Raw genomic sequence first — 12289 nt, 5'->3', positions numbered from 1 at the left:
CAGTAGACAACACTCCTGAGCGGAAAAAGTGGGTGAACCGCTCCACTATTTCCTGAGCGACCAGCTGGATGTGTATTATGTTCTCACACTGACCTCTGGTGGTGACAAGAAAACCCGTAGGCAGCCAACAAAACTATTTACCCATCTAACTTGGGGTCCTTTGTGTCAATGTGGCCATGCTAAGTAAATGTCATTTGTTTGGTCGAAGTCACAGCACTACTGGGGGAAAGAGATGCTTCATCAGCTACTTATTAACGTGTCACATGAATCCTCTCATCCATCAAGCATCATGACATCTTAAACAGATGTGTTTATGACGGATTTAAGCTACACTGCTTTTTAATTGCTTTAGAGTAAACACCGTAATCTTCTTGTGCTGGTGTGAAAAGCCGTTTAGGTCCGGCGCCTAAATCAACAGAGCAGAAGGCCAAAGTCACAGCTTCAGATACATTTTACAAACTGCTTATAATCCTAATTGTTCTTTAGCCAAATAGCTGATGCAGCGCAGCCACACGGTCTATAATAAACAGCTAAGTGGGTCGACGAGAGGCCTCTCTCAATTATTTGACTTGTAAAACATGTAATTAACCTTCATTTGCAAAAGACAACCTTGTGTGGAAGCCCACTTAGTGAAATTGGACGATAATTGCTTGCAAATAAATTAATCCGATTGAAAAGAGCTGGGTGTGACACGAGAGGCAGACACTGCCTGGTTCATCACTGCATCTGGCTCGAATCTCCGTCGCGACCGAAAACTGACGTCACTCCACCAACCTCAGCTTGGGGCATTCGCCAGGGCTCTTTCTACATCGCCCTGCTCACTGCCAAAATTTTCATTTCCATGTCCTCTCGCACCGGCTGAGCTGGATGCTGTGGTTTCAGTGTCATCAGCGGGGTAATGCGACCCAGTTTGTGCGGTGCGCTCGTCGTTTGGTTCGATCCGAACGAGGGAGAAGTGGTTTTTCCACTCTGTTTTGGCAGGCTTTCTTCTCCACACACATAAACACATGGTGAAGTCAGTGGGGCCGGGAAAGAGCGCAGCGAAGACTTCCAAGCTCAGTTAGTCCAAACATAATGGAGACAGAGAGCTCGACAAGACACACTCGTTCTTAAAAATCAGCGAAATCAATTATAATAGGCTAATGTTTATTCCAAGTCACATATAAAAAGGGAAAAGCAGCTTCTATTCACCTCAAGGCGATGAGAAGAGTTGTCAGGCATCGATTCACTGATGAACTCTTCCAGGGTTTTGGGTTGGTTGTTCGGTTTGGGAGTGGGCTGCGAAGACGAGACCGTGGAGGAGACTCCATCGCCATGTTGTCTCGTTTGGCCTTTCTGAAGACGTCGCTCCTTCCTCACGTCTCTGGCTTTCCTGCATGGCGGCCGACTGGGATCAGCTCCCATCCCTGCATCCCGGAGAGGAGACATAGCAAAGTGTTCAGTTATACCAGGTGAGATCTTGTCAAAAGGTGTGATGCATTTTGAAAATACTCATAACCAAAGTTCTTAGTGGCATTTTTATGCGGTCTCCGGGATTAAACATGTAATGGGACACGTGGTGCTCTCGCTGAAGAGTCCTAAATGGACAGCAGATTTTCTGAGTATTTCTGGTGGATATTCCTCTTTACCTTCTGGGAAAACAGGTTGCCATGTTTGTTTTGGTGCACCTCCTCTCTGTGAAGCAAATGTGATCTTGGAGCACCGTGGAAATCATTTCCTGACCTCCCAAGTACTAATATAACGTCATCGCTTTGGATGCTATAAAATAGTGTTTGTTGGTGAAGTCCAAATGGTTACCAGCTCCATTGAGGTTTATGAAGGAACAAAGCAGAAGATTTAATCAATGATGAGTCTTACTTTATGAAGAAATCACAATAAAATGTGATTTTGGCTCAGAAATGGGTTTTTTCCCTCTCCCTACAAATATGTTAAATGAACGATCTCCATTTCTTTCTGTCGTCACCCCTTCATCATTCTGACCTCATCTTCTTCTTCATTTTTCCCCTCCACCACAACCTCCTGGGCTATTGCCAAGCCCGCCAGCTCTCCGGGCATCCCATGTCATCAGTTTACATGCCCACATCCTGTTTGGAGCAATAAGGAAACGAGAGCCGTTTCCTGCGCGTCTCACTGCCAGCTGCCACCACCAGGCCTCCTGCTAACTGTCCCTCGTCTGTGATGTCGTAGGAAGGGGAGGGACAACCCCAGTCCTGACTCGTGGTGGAGGGGTAAAAAGCATGGTCATGGCCAAGAAACACTGGCAGGGTTCAGTTTTATCTGACTCAAGGTCTTTTATTCCTTCTTCTAAGACAGATCGTGTCCTGTGAATAGTGAACGCAGACTCCAGGAGGAAGTGTGCTTCTTTTAACTTATACGTCATTGCTATTATTTTTATTGCACCTTTTATAATAGGCAGAAAATCAAAAGCAAATCAGTTTTGTTTTTTTCTACTAGACATCTGATAAATAACTGTAAATAAAGCTGGAAAATGATCACAGAGGAACAAACCTGGCAACAAGAAGCAAAACAACTAAAATGAAAACGTTTGTTTTTGAAGAACGGCACAGGAAAAAAAGATGTGTCACATTTATAAACTAACAATTATCGGCAAAGTGCAATTCAAAAAGGGGAAACCTGATAAATCATCTAGATTATTTTCACAGGTTAATAAATTTTTTATTATCTTGATGATCCTTACAGTTGCTTTCTCTTCTGTCTACATACAAATGAAGCCCCTAAAACCCTAAAAGGAGAACCCTCCGATGTTCACCTGATGTGAATGTGGGAACAAAATAACTCCTTAAAGAACATATTCATTTGTACAGTGTTTCTGTCGCTGGTTTGAACTGTTAACTGGTGATTTGTCAACAAAAAAAATTTCTAGCGGCATCTCAATGTCACCGTTTCCACTTTATTCATCTTGGTGTCACAAGACTGAATCCCCTGGACAAATTTGTTCTTCTATCACAGTGTGACCGATGCAGACGCTCACAAATTAAGATAGAAATCCTGTTTTTTGTGCAAGAAATTCAGAGTTTGTTGCAGAGTTTGAGGGGGGAACATACAAACTCTGCACCTAAAGGCCCCCAAACTCAGAATCAGTGATATTCTTACTATGAGCTGAGAGTGCTCGCCACTACACCCTCCTTAATGGTCACTGAGGGAAAAAAAAAAAGATTAGTTTGTGTTCAAGCACGTCCTCTGGTGCAAGAGTGCATCCCCGCCAGTGGTACCACGGTTAATTAGTCAATTAGTAGTTTTTCATGAGAATATACACAGAAAGGGCAAGACAGAGCGGTTACACCGACAACATGAGCTCACCGGGTTCATCTCATGTACAAACAGACCAACTCTCTTGTTCCACATGTCCCTCTCTCTTCTTGCTACAATCGCAAATCCTCCACCACCCCCATTTTAACCCTACAGACGCAGCTCGTCTTTATCTTTAAGATGATAAAGGTCTAACATGAGTTTGTGAGAAAGATATACACCCCTGCTGCAGCAATTAGTACTTCATGAACACCAGACTTTGCTTTCTAAATGCTTTTCACAAAAAAAGTGACTCATTTTTTGTTAACATCTGAGCAAAGTCATTACAGTACATGTACTGTATAAGTGTGAGTATAAAGTATCTGAGTATCTTTTTGTGCTCCATCTGCTTTACAAAATGAAAATTGTGTCAGCATACTCTGGTATTTGCTTAAGGTTTCTCTTTAATACCAGGGGGACTATTATACTGGCAGGTACTTAAGACTACAGCAGACATTCTAAAGACTTCTCAGGAGATGCCCACTGATGGGCCCTGAAGGTACTGAAGGTGGGCTCTTACACATAAATTACAAACAGTTCAAATGTTTTCAATACTACATTTTGCAATTGCATTTTAGATGATGATTGCACAATACTATCATAAAACTGCATAAAGGTGCATGTTTTGTAGACATCTACAACTTACTGAAGCCCAATCCGAATAATTCAGGTCAACGGTCTATCCAGCTGAGCCAAGAAAAAAAGAATTAAACATGAACAACATACCACAGACAGAAGCCGATCAACGTGCACACAAAATATTTAAAGTACTATATACTATTGGTCTCACTTCAGGAATCATTGAGCACTGAATCTGAATATAGCTCCTAAATACTTGTACGCGTCAACAATCCCAACATTTTCCCCACAAACAGATCTCGGTTTAAGTTTTCCAGTGGGTTTTTTTAATACAGTAATATATTTTGTAATTGATCTCAGAGGTTTTGCACCGGTCACTGGATCCTTGAGTGAAACCAAAGTTCTAGGAGCCACAGCTCGGCATTAGAGAATGATGGAGAATCATGTTTTCTCAAGCTAGAACTGGAACCTGCCCAAAGGTTTAAAGTGCTTCGTGATAGAAGAGCTGGAAAGAAACACCAGGTGTTTTTTTGTGTTTAAGGTGAATGAAGGGGAGAGATCTTCAACATAGTAAATCCTCTCTGCTTCCACTTTGGCGCGCAAAGTGATGAAGAGGAGTTTAATGCTGACGCAGGCGTAATAGCAGAAGTACACTGGCAATGCTGAGCTTCTCCTCTGTATGTTTATGTCTGCATCTCTGGATCCGCCTGTGCCAACGCACACTGTGGCTCCCTAATTAATGAGCCTGAGTGCTGCGCTCATTAGATGTTTGGCGGGGAAAACGTGGCCGAGGACTGAAACATGTACGGTCGTTCCAAGAGCTGCTTCCTGTGTCTAACGGGAGTTTATTATCTCTCTGCTATGAGTGTTATGAATTGATTGCCGTGAGCCGTCGGCCAGGATATCCTGTGCTGGAGGAGAGCGTGTCGGATAAATCCAGACACACACACAGATAGATGAAGCGGCGCTCTTGTTCACCGGGCTGCTGCACAGACGAGCCGCTTGAAGGTGAACAGTGACACCCTCTGGCAAGCAGACACACTTTAACTACTGCAGCACTGCACGGTCAGAGAAAAGAACAAGTTAAAGGCTCAAAGAGATGTTATTGAATAGTTATCTGTCGCAGTGAATGATCTAATAACTTCCAGCAATGGAATCATTTTGGCCATTTTGAATGTAATAAAGCCAATAACGTAATGATAGTAAAGTATTGTTACAAAAATAATTGAGAGAGGACTGCAGAGTGAGACACCTCAATGAATTAGTATGATGACTATGCCATCAACACTATTTATGTATTATTGTACTATTTGTTACACCTACAGTTTTGAAAGGATTATTTTTTTCTAATGATACTGCTTCATGTTATTGTGATAATCTCTTCAATATTCTATTACACTAGTGACAAGTAATTACATCATTTGCTTTATCACAATTAAAATTACCCAACTTAGTACGTTATTAACAGACATTACATTAACGGTTGTTACAGTGATCAAAAAGATCACATGCAATGTTTGTAAATGAAAAAAGAAAAAAGAAAAACGTTATTTGGTTCTTCAACCTGGATTTTTAGAAGAAATCGCTTTTCTGTAGGTGCCACATATAAATCACCAATCTCTCTTCAAAAACTCTTCAAACATACCTGGTCTTATGTCTACATAAACAAATCACTCTCTTCCTGTACGTGGACCAGCAGCGGTACGTTAAGAAAAGTCATATTTTCAAAAGATTAAAATCAATCTTGGAATGAAAATGAATCAAACATGGAACTCATACTTAAAATAAGTATTATCACTCTAACTTTCAATGAAGCATGTTATTCTTAACGCTCTCAGTGTGAGAGGTTGAAGAGGTGCTGCACCTTGTTGAATGAATTTGAGCACCTGCTGATTACGGCAGTGGACCATTTGAATCAGCCCCTCTCAATCGGCCCTTTTGGATGAATTGCACTTCTGAGAGCAGTTTTTAATGCAATGTAATTTAGATTTTTACTCGACAGCCGGCTCTCCTGCTCCTTAAGAATAAGCACCTCCATATCAAAACAAACTTAAAGAGTGTTTCTATTTGGGACTAAATCAGTCAAATGCTATTAACCGAGAGTAGCGATGACTGTTTATGACTTAATAACTGTTTGAAAAGGAATTGCGTATCTTGCCTGGTTTGGGAGGCACCATTTTTCCCTCTGTGACAGACGCCGTGTCCGTCCGGGACGTTTCTGAGGCCGTTGTTGAAGAGTCCCCAACATCCTTCTCTACTTCAGTCGTGGCGGGACGCTCTCCTATTTCCTTCTGAATGTCTGTGATGGCAGCACACTTCAGCTCTGGATGACGGACTTTATTGGGCTCTCGTGGGCCTGCAACTTCGCAGTCCATAGGCTTCCCTGGGAGGCACAAAACCAACACAGCTTACACCAGATAGGACACAGCCGCACTATCTTCGTTTTGAACTGGAGCCCGGTGCCTTTGAATATGCACTGTGATTCAAACTGAACACCTTCGAAGACTACTAATGATGAATTCGTTCACTTGCACAAAAGCTGAAATTCTAAAAACTTTAGCGAAACACATTTACTAATCAGGATATCTTTCTCATTCCAAAGAGGCGACTTGTTTTGCTGCCAGCAGCACAAACCAACAACAACAAACACCCAAAATAAACTGGGGATAACTACGGTAATCTACATAAATGAGCAAATTCTCACCATCATCTTGTCCCTTTGGCAATTCTCCATTAGAGATGAATTTGTTCACTTTCTTTAAGATTTTCTTGTGGGATTTGGTAGGTTGGAACTTCAGCGCATGGCACCTATACAGAGAAAACCAGGTGAAAACATCACATTTCACATAATTGCTGTGATCTCATATCTGTCAAACTGCCCTGTTTCTTACTCACGCGTCCCACATGAGCCTGGTCTGCTAAGTTCAAACGAACTATGGAAAAATTACCTGATGGTATACTGCGGGCAGCATGTTTTCTTCATTATTGGCTTATAAACATACTTCCCACTTCTGAAAAACAGAAGAAAAAAACATTTCTACAAAATGCAATGTATCCAAATGATGTTACTCATGTAATACCAGGAGGAAAGTGACTGATTGGTTCCAAGTTTATTCTGCAGCAGAGGCTCAAACAGCCCGTGTTTATTAAATACTACTTCCAATGTAAAGAAGAACAAGGGGTCCTTGAAGTGATGGTGTCGCCACCACAGAGCCCTGATCTAAACATACGGAAATCTTTACATAAATACACATGTAGATCTGAACCAGACCACATCCACAAAAGATCTTTAATGGAAAAAAATGTTTTAAAACAACATTTGTGCAAGCTCCTTCTAAAACTGTGTAATTGTGCTTTGGGCAAAGGGGAATCCACTCACCTTCTCCACCCTCGATCTATGAGGTCCTGATAATCTTGTACTGTCATGGCGTGAGACCACATTCCTGTAAAAAGATAAAAAACATATTATTAAAGTTACTGCAAATCTGGAACAAGACTGAGTATGTTGATGGGTGTGTTGCCATTGTCACACAAAACGAACTGGAGATTAATCAGTCCCATAATAAGATTTTAGTCAATATCACGTTGAAACCCTGATTAATTTAAAATTCCAAATCAGAAACAACAGTTTCAAGCACGTAACACATACTGCTGTCCAAAAACTACTTTCCAAACGAGAGAAGATTGTCCAAGAGAGCGTGCTGTGTCAAGTATAACATGATATGATGTATTCAGATGTTCTCCTTCTCTTATTACAGGGGTCACGACAACAAATCATTGCAACTTGCACTGTAGACGCTGCTAGTTTTTTTCCGCAAGATTGCAATTTCTGCTGCAACTGAGATTCACATTCAGGTCCCCCGACTAAATTCCACCAGGAGAACATTGTTTAACTTCATAAGAAATTTTAAAAAAAAGGGGGGGGGGGGATTTGTATTTACTATTATTATCACTGTTGAATGAAATATTGCTGGAATAGAAAATATATACAAGCAAGGTGTTGTTTCTCACAGAGGCTCAATCTAAGTTAGCTGATGAACACTCATTTTTGTTCCAGTTTAAATCAAAGTGCCCCCAAAAGGGCATTCTCACAGCGCTGCAAGGCCCCAAATGGAAACATGCACATTCATCATTTGTCGCCACAGCAGATCCTTGTTCCCAGAAGGGAGGTCTGAGCTCGCTCGTTCAACTCCTGACCTTCACGTCGGCAACCGTATATACACAGCCTGCGCAAGCACACAAACACGAGGGGAAATGCAAGACAACTATCAGTTCACATCTAAAACAACCAGAGGAATTGACTGTATAATAGTTCACACAGCACACACTGAGTGTGCATCCGAGTATCATGTTCCACGTCCCGTGAGAACGCTGTTTAGTCAAAGTCCTCCGAGACATGTAGACAACACTGCGATCCCAAAGCGTAACACCAGCCCTGCTAAATGCTGGCTGAACGGAGCAAGCGCTAAGATACAGCGACAGGAACGGTTCATCTATTAAATAAGTTGTGTGAGGGCCAGATATTATCGTCACTGGACCACCAGCTCAGATGCGTCTGTTTCCCTTTAGAGGAAATCGGATCAAATCATCATCACAAACAACACATCTGCTCCTCAAAGGCTGCACAAATCTTTCTTTACATGAGACATATTTCAAAGACTCTGTGTGTGAGCTTCAACAACATCAGCTGTATTTCACTTAATACCGGCATAAAAACTGAACAAACACTACAGAATCAAACAAAATCAAATCCAATTAAGCTTAATTTGAATCTTAATAAGATAAAGTTAAATCTTGACCTTGAGTTTGGGGGGGACCCGGGTTCAAATCCCGGTTACAGCAAAACAGATAAGATTCTTCCATAGGAAATGCCGCAAGCACCATAAAAACAGCCATCCTAAAAATTATGACATTTTAAGTGCACAAAAAATAGAGATATCATAAGTCTTAACAAAGACAGCAATGGAATCCAGCCTATAGATCCCATCCCTATTTATATAGTTAATCATCATGAGGACTTAAACAGAAGACATATCATTTCCCCTCAACATTTCTGCGTGTCAAATTACAGCAATTACAGAGATGTCAAGCTGTCATATGAATGTGCATTAAGCCAATTATAGGACTGTAAAATTATAGGGGTGAACAGGGTCAAGAAAATATCCAAAAGGTTTCCACTTCCACAGGGCAGGACAATTAAACTGCCACAAATACCAGGATAACTAGCGGAACATGATGGCTTGAGCCCGATCAGCGTTAAACTGCTGCTGTGATGGTGGCTCCAGGAGCAGGTTCCCATCAGTGACATCACACTCATTCTTCAGGCTCCACTGAGGCATGAAGGACCAGCAGATGTTTTCTTTGTATGTTGCAACACTTTGATAACGTCACTGCACTGATCATACGCAGGAAAAACGTCAATGTTACCGAGCAGCTGCTTTATTACAGCGAATCCAGGAGGTTTTTCTTTAGCGTGCTGGTTTTTGATAAATGAGAATTTTTGCACAATTCGACTCAAATGAAGATTTAAAAGGTTGAGCAACCTTGTCTCCAAATATCAAACATGCACATGGAATTAAATTCTATTTTCCTTTGAATTTTTTTAAACCTATATCTGCTTGGCTCAACGCTGATTAATTCATCTTCGATAATGTTTCAGGGTCACAGGACGCTGCCTTCCCAGCAAACACAGAGAGAGTCACAGACACTCACACATTTGTTTCGTTGGGGAAAACCTACGCCCGGGGATAACATGAAAACTCCACACAGAAGCCCTTAGCCGGGCCTCGGACCAGGGATGTTCTCACAAGATAACCGTGTGAATCACTACACCATTACACGGCTCCCAACATTACTCATCCTTTGTCTTTGTCCTGTTCAAGGTCGCAGGTTCCCAGCTAAATTTGGGTGAAGGCAGGGTATTCCCTGGACAGGTTGCCTCTCGCTTTGAGGTGGGAGGACTAACCACTATACCACCCTTAACAGAAAGCACCTGCAGTTAAATATGCTATGAGGCCAACATAGTAGGATTGTCGTCAGGCACAACATTTTAGGAAACCTACTGGAAACATTACAGAGATGTTAGGCTACTGTTGCTGAGCCCTTCTATAGTGGGTAGAACTTTGCCATAGAGGTGACCACATCCTGCAAAATAAACGATGATTAAAAAAACACTTAGTTTTTAAATCTGTTCAACCAAAGAAAATAAAAACACCTGCTCACGTGCATTCACTATACATCCATTACAAAGAATGCAAGTAATGCATGGTGCCTGTTTACTGATGCAGCATACCGATACATTGATGATAGCACTACATGTTTTCAGGAAGTTTTGGGATGCAACGTATATTCAAAGCCAAGTGTCAGTCTTTAAAGAATCAGGTTGTTGATCAGCTTTCCATCCAGATGAACACACCAATAACTAGGTATGTATTACATCAACATCAAGTTGGGTGATCCTACAAAGGTAGTAGACCAGGGACTTGAACTTAGGGGCCCTGGGTGGAGTCAAATTGCCATCGTTAACTTTTAAATTTGCAGCAGCATGAAAACAAATAAATAAATCTCTATGACACATTGACCTCTCGTGTTGCGAACGTGTACTCATTTGACCCGCTTCCAGCCCTTTCCCTATAATACTATTACGGAGCACTTATAGGAATTACATGGGTTGTAAAGTCTTCCTTCTTCCCTAGAACCTGCTGTGCCCAATCGATCCAACACATCCAGATTACCACTCTTAGATTAGAAAATAGCTCGTGTCTGCGGGCTCTGTGCCCACTTGCTCAGTGAGTGCATTAAGATGTGGCTGAACCTTAATTAGAGTCACCCTGTCTCACCTCACCTCAGGGACTCCAGCACATACCATACAATCTCTGTATGTAGGAAATGTAGCACTAACTCAAGCTTTGAGGTTTTTCACTTCATTGTAGCTCCTGTGACATTTTCCCAACAACATTTGATGTTTATCAAGGGTGTCACAAGACATATATAAGCTATGGTACCAAATGTGTGAACACAAATAAAGACGCAATAACAAAGAGGACCTCACGTGTGAAAATCAGAACAGGTAACACAATAAGGAGAAAATGCCTCTCATTAAAAGCGTTTTGTGGCTGATCAGTGCACATTTAAAATGAAAGTTGAACCACAACAAGGCTGCCTTGAAATGAAGCCACTGCCAATAAGGAAGAGGATTTCCATTACAGCCTCACACACGGGTTTCTCATCAGCTTCCAATGAGGGAAAATATACACCAGTAATGAAGTTGAGTACAGAATACAAATCTAAATGACACTCGTCGAGAACACGTTTCATCTGTTCAAAGTATCACAGTTAAAAGTGACACTTTAGATTGCCTACTGTAAACATGCTTTCTCGGGTTTCAGCATGTTGTAAAACTTGTCTCGTGTCTGCCGTCATGTTTACAGTGTTGATCACGCTTATTTTATAGTGCAGGTAAAACAGCTCGTCACATACACGAGTACTTAACTAATACTGCCAAAGCATTTTATAGCCGCTGGCTTCCTGTCCAGCTTTACTGACCATGACTTAACCCAGAGAGATACTGTAATCTGAATGGACCCACTCGAAGGTAGATCAGTTACAGGTCGAAAGATGTAAAATCATTAACGAATGTAACAACAGAACAGTCGTAACTAGTTATAAACCACAGTTGTGTGATCATGGGTGGGGGTGGGGGGGTGGTGGGGGGGTGGGGGGGGTGGGGGGGGATTGATGCTAACAGCTAAAGCCTAAGCTTTATCAACAACCACAACACCATCCGAGCAATGTGTTGATTACAAACAAATGACGTGCTCTCTGTGGGACTAATCTGATGGTTTGATTGTGTCTGATATAAGGGTGCTCAGCTTCACTGACATTAGGATTAGCTCCACGGTAGCTAGCCTTCTTCCAAACCGCTCCAGCAAGTAGACGGAGCTCGGTTGCTAGCCGCAGCCAGCACGGGGACTCCATCTCGCCATCTCCTCGCCACAAACTTACCGTGGGAAAAGTTCCCTATTTGGTTTTTGCAGTAGCCGCAGCGGTAGCCATCGTCCCCGCCAAAATATTCAACTATTGTGTACGACTTATTAGCTGCCATCTCTCGTAGATGACAGCTGACTTCTCCAGGTGACCTGGGACTAGTGCTGCCGAAAGCAAGTCCCGCCTACGGCAATGACGTCAGCGGCGCTGCGTTCAAGAGAGCTGGGAGCTTTTAAAACTCTTCAAATCAGGAAGGCCGTAGAAAAGATCCTGAAACTGACATATTTCTTTCTCTCCCTAAATAAACAAGATGTATTTTTCGATTAAGTGGAAAACCTGAAATTATGACTCCACTTATTTACTCAAGTGATGGGCTCAGCTTATTCACAGGTAGCGCTTATTGACGGTTTCCCTT

The 12289-nt window shown here is 42.0% G+C and overlaps 1 protein-coding gene across 6 annotated transcripts in view; it reads right to left on the bottom strand.

Annotated features, from left to right (window-relative positions):
* ate1 (arginyltransferase 1) overlaps nt 1-12065 on the bottom strand; it is a 55797-nt gene extending 43732 nt beyond the window's left edge. Inside the window, exons 1-6 of one of the 6 annotated variants that reach the window (XM_080482113.1) lie at nt 11893-12065; nt 7268-7331; nt 6837-6899; nt 6593-6696; nt 6047-6271; nt 1192-1406 (exon numbers count right to left, since the gene is read on the bottom strand). In XM_080482113.1, coding sequence (XP_080338239.1) covers nt 1192-1406; nt 6047-6271; nt 6593-6696; nt 6837-6899; nt 7268-7331; nt 11893-11992 — 771 coding nt within the window. In that variant the 5' untranslated portion in view covers nt 11993-12065. Of the gene's footprint in view, nt 1-1191; nt 1407-6046; nt 6272-6592; nt 6697-6836; nt 6900-7267; nt 7332-11769 lie in introns of all 6 variants that reach the window. The other 5 variants (XM_080482112.1, XM_080482114.1, XM_080482117.1 and 2 more) reach the window with 5 other exon arrangements.
* Between the last annotated feature and the right edge of the window lie 224 nt (nt 12066-12289).

The sequence above is a fragment of the Lipophrys pholis genome (assembly GCF_963383615.2).
Source record: "Lipophrys pholis genome assembly, chromosome: 15".
NCBI lineage: Eukaryota > Metazoa > Chordata > Actinopteri > Blenniiformes > Blenniidae > Lipophrys > Lipophrys pholis.
This window is presented reverse-complemented; position numbering and strand designations above follow the sequence as displayed.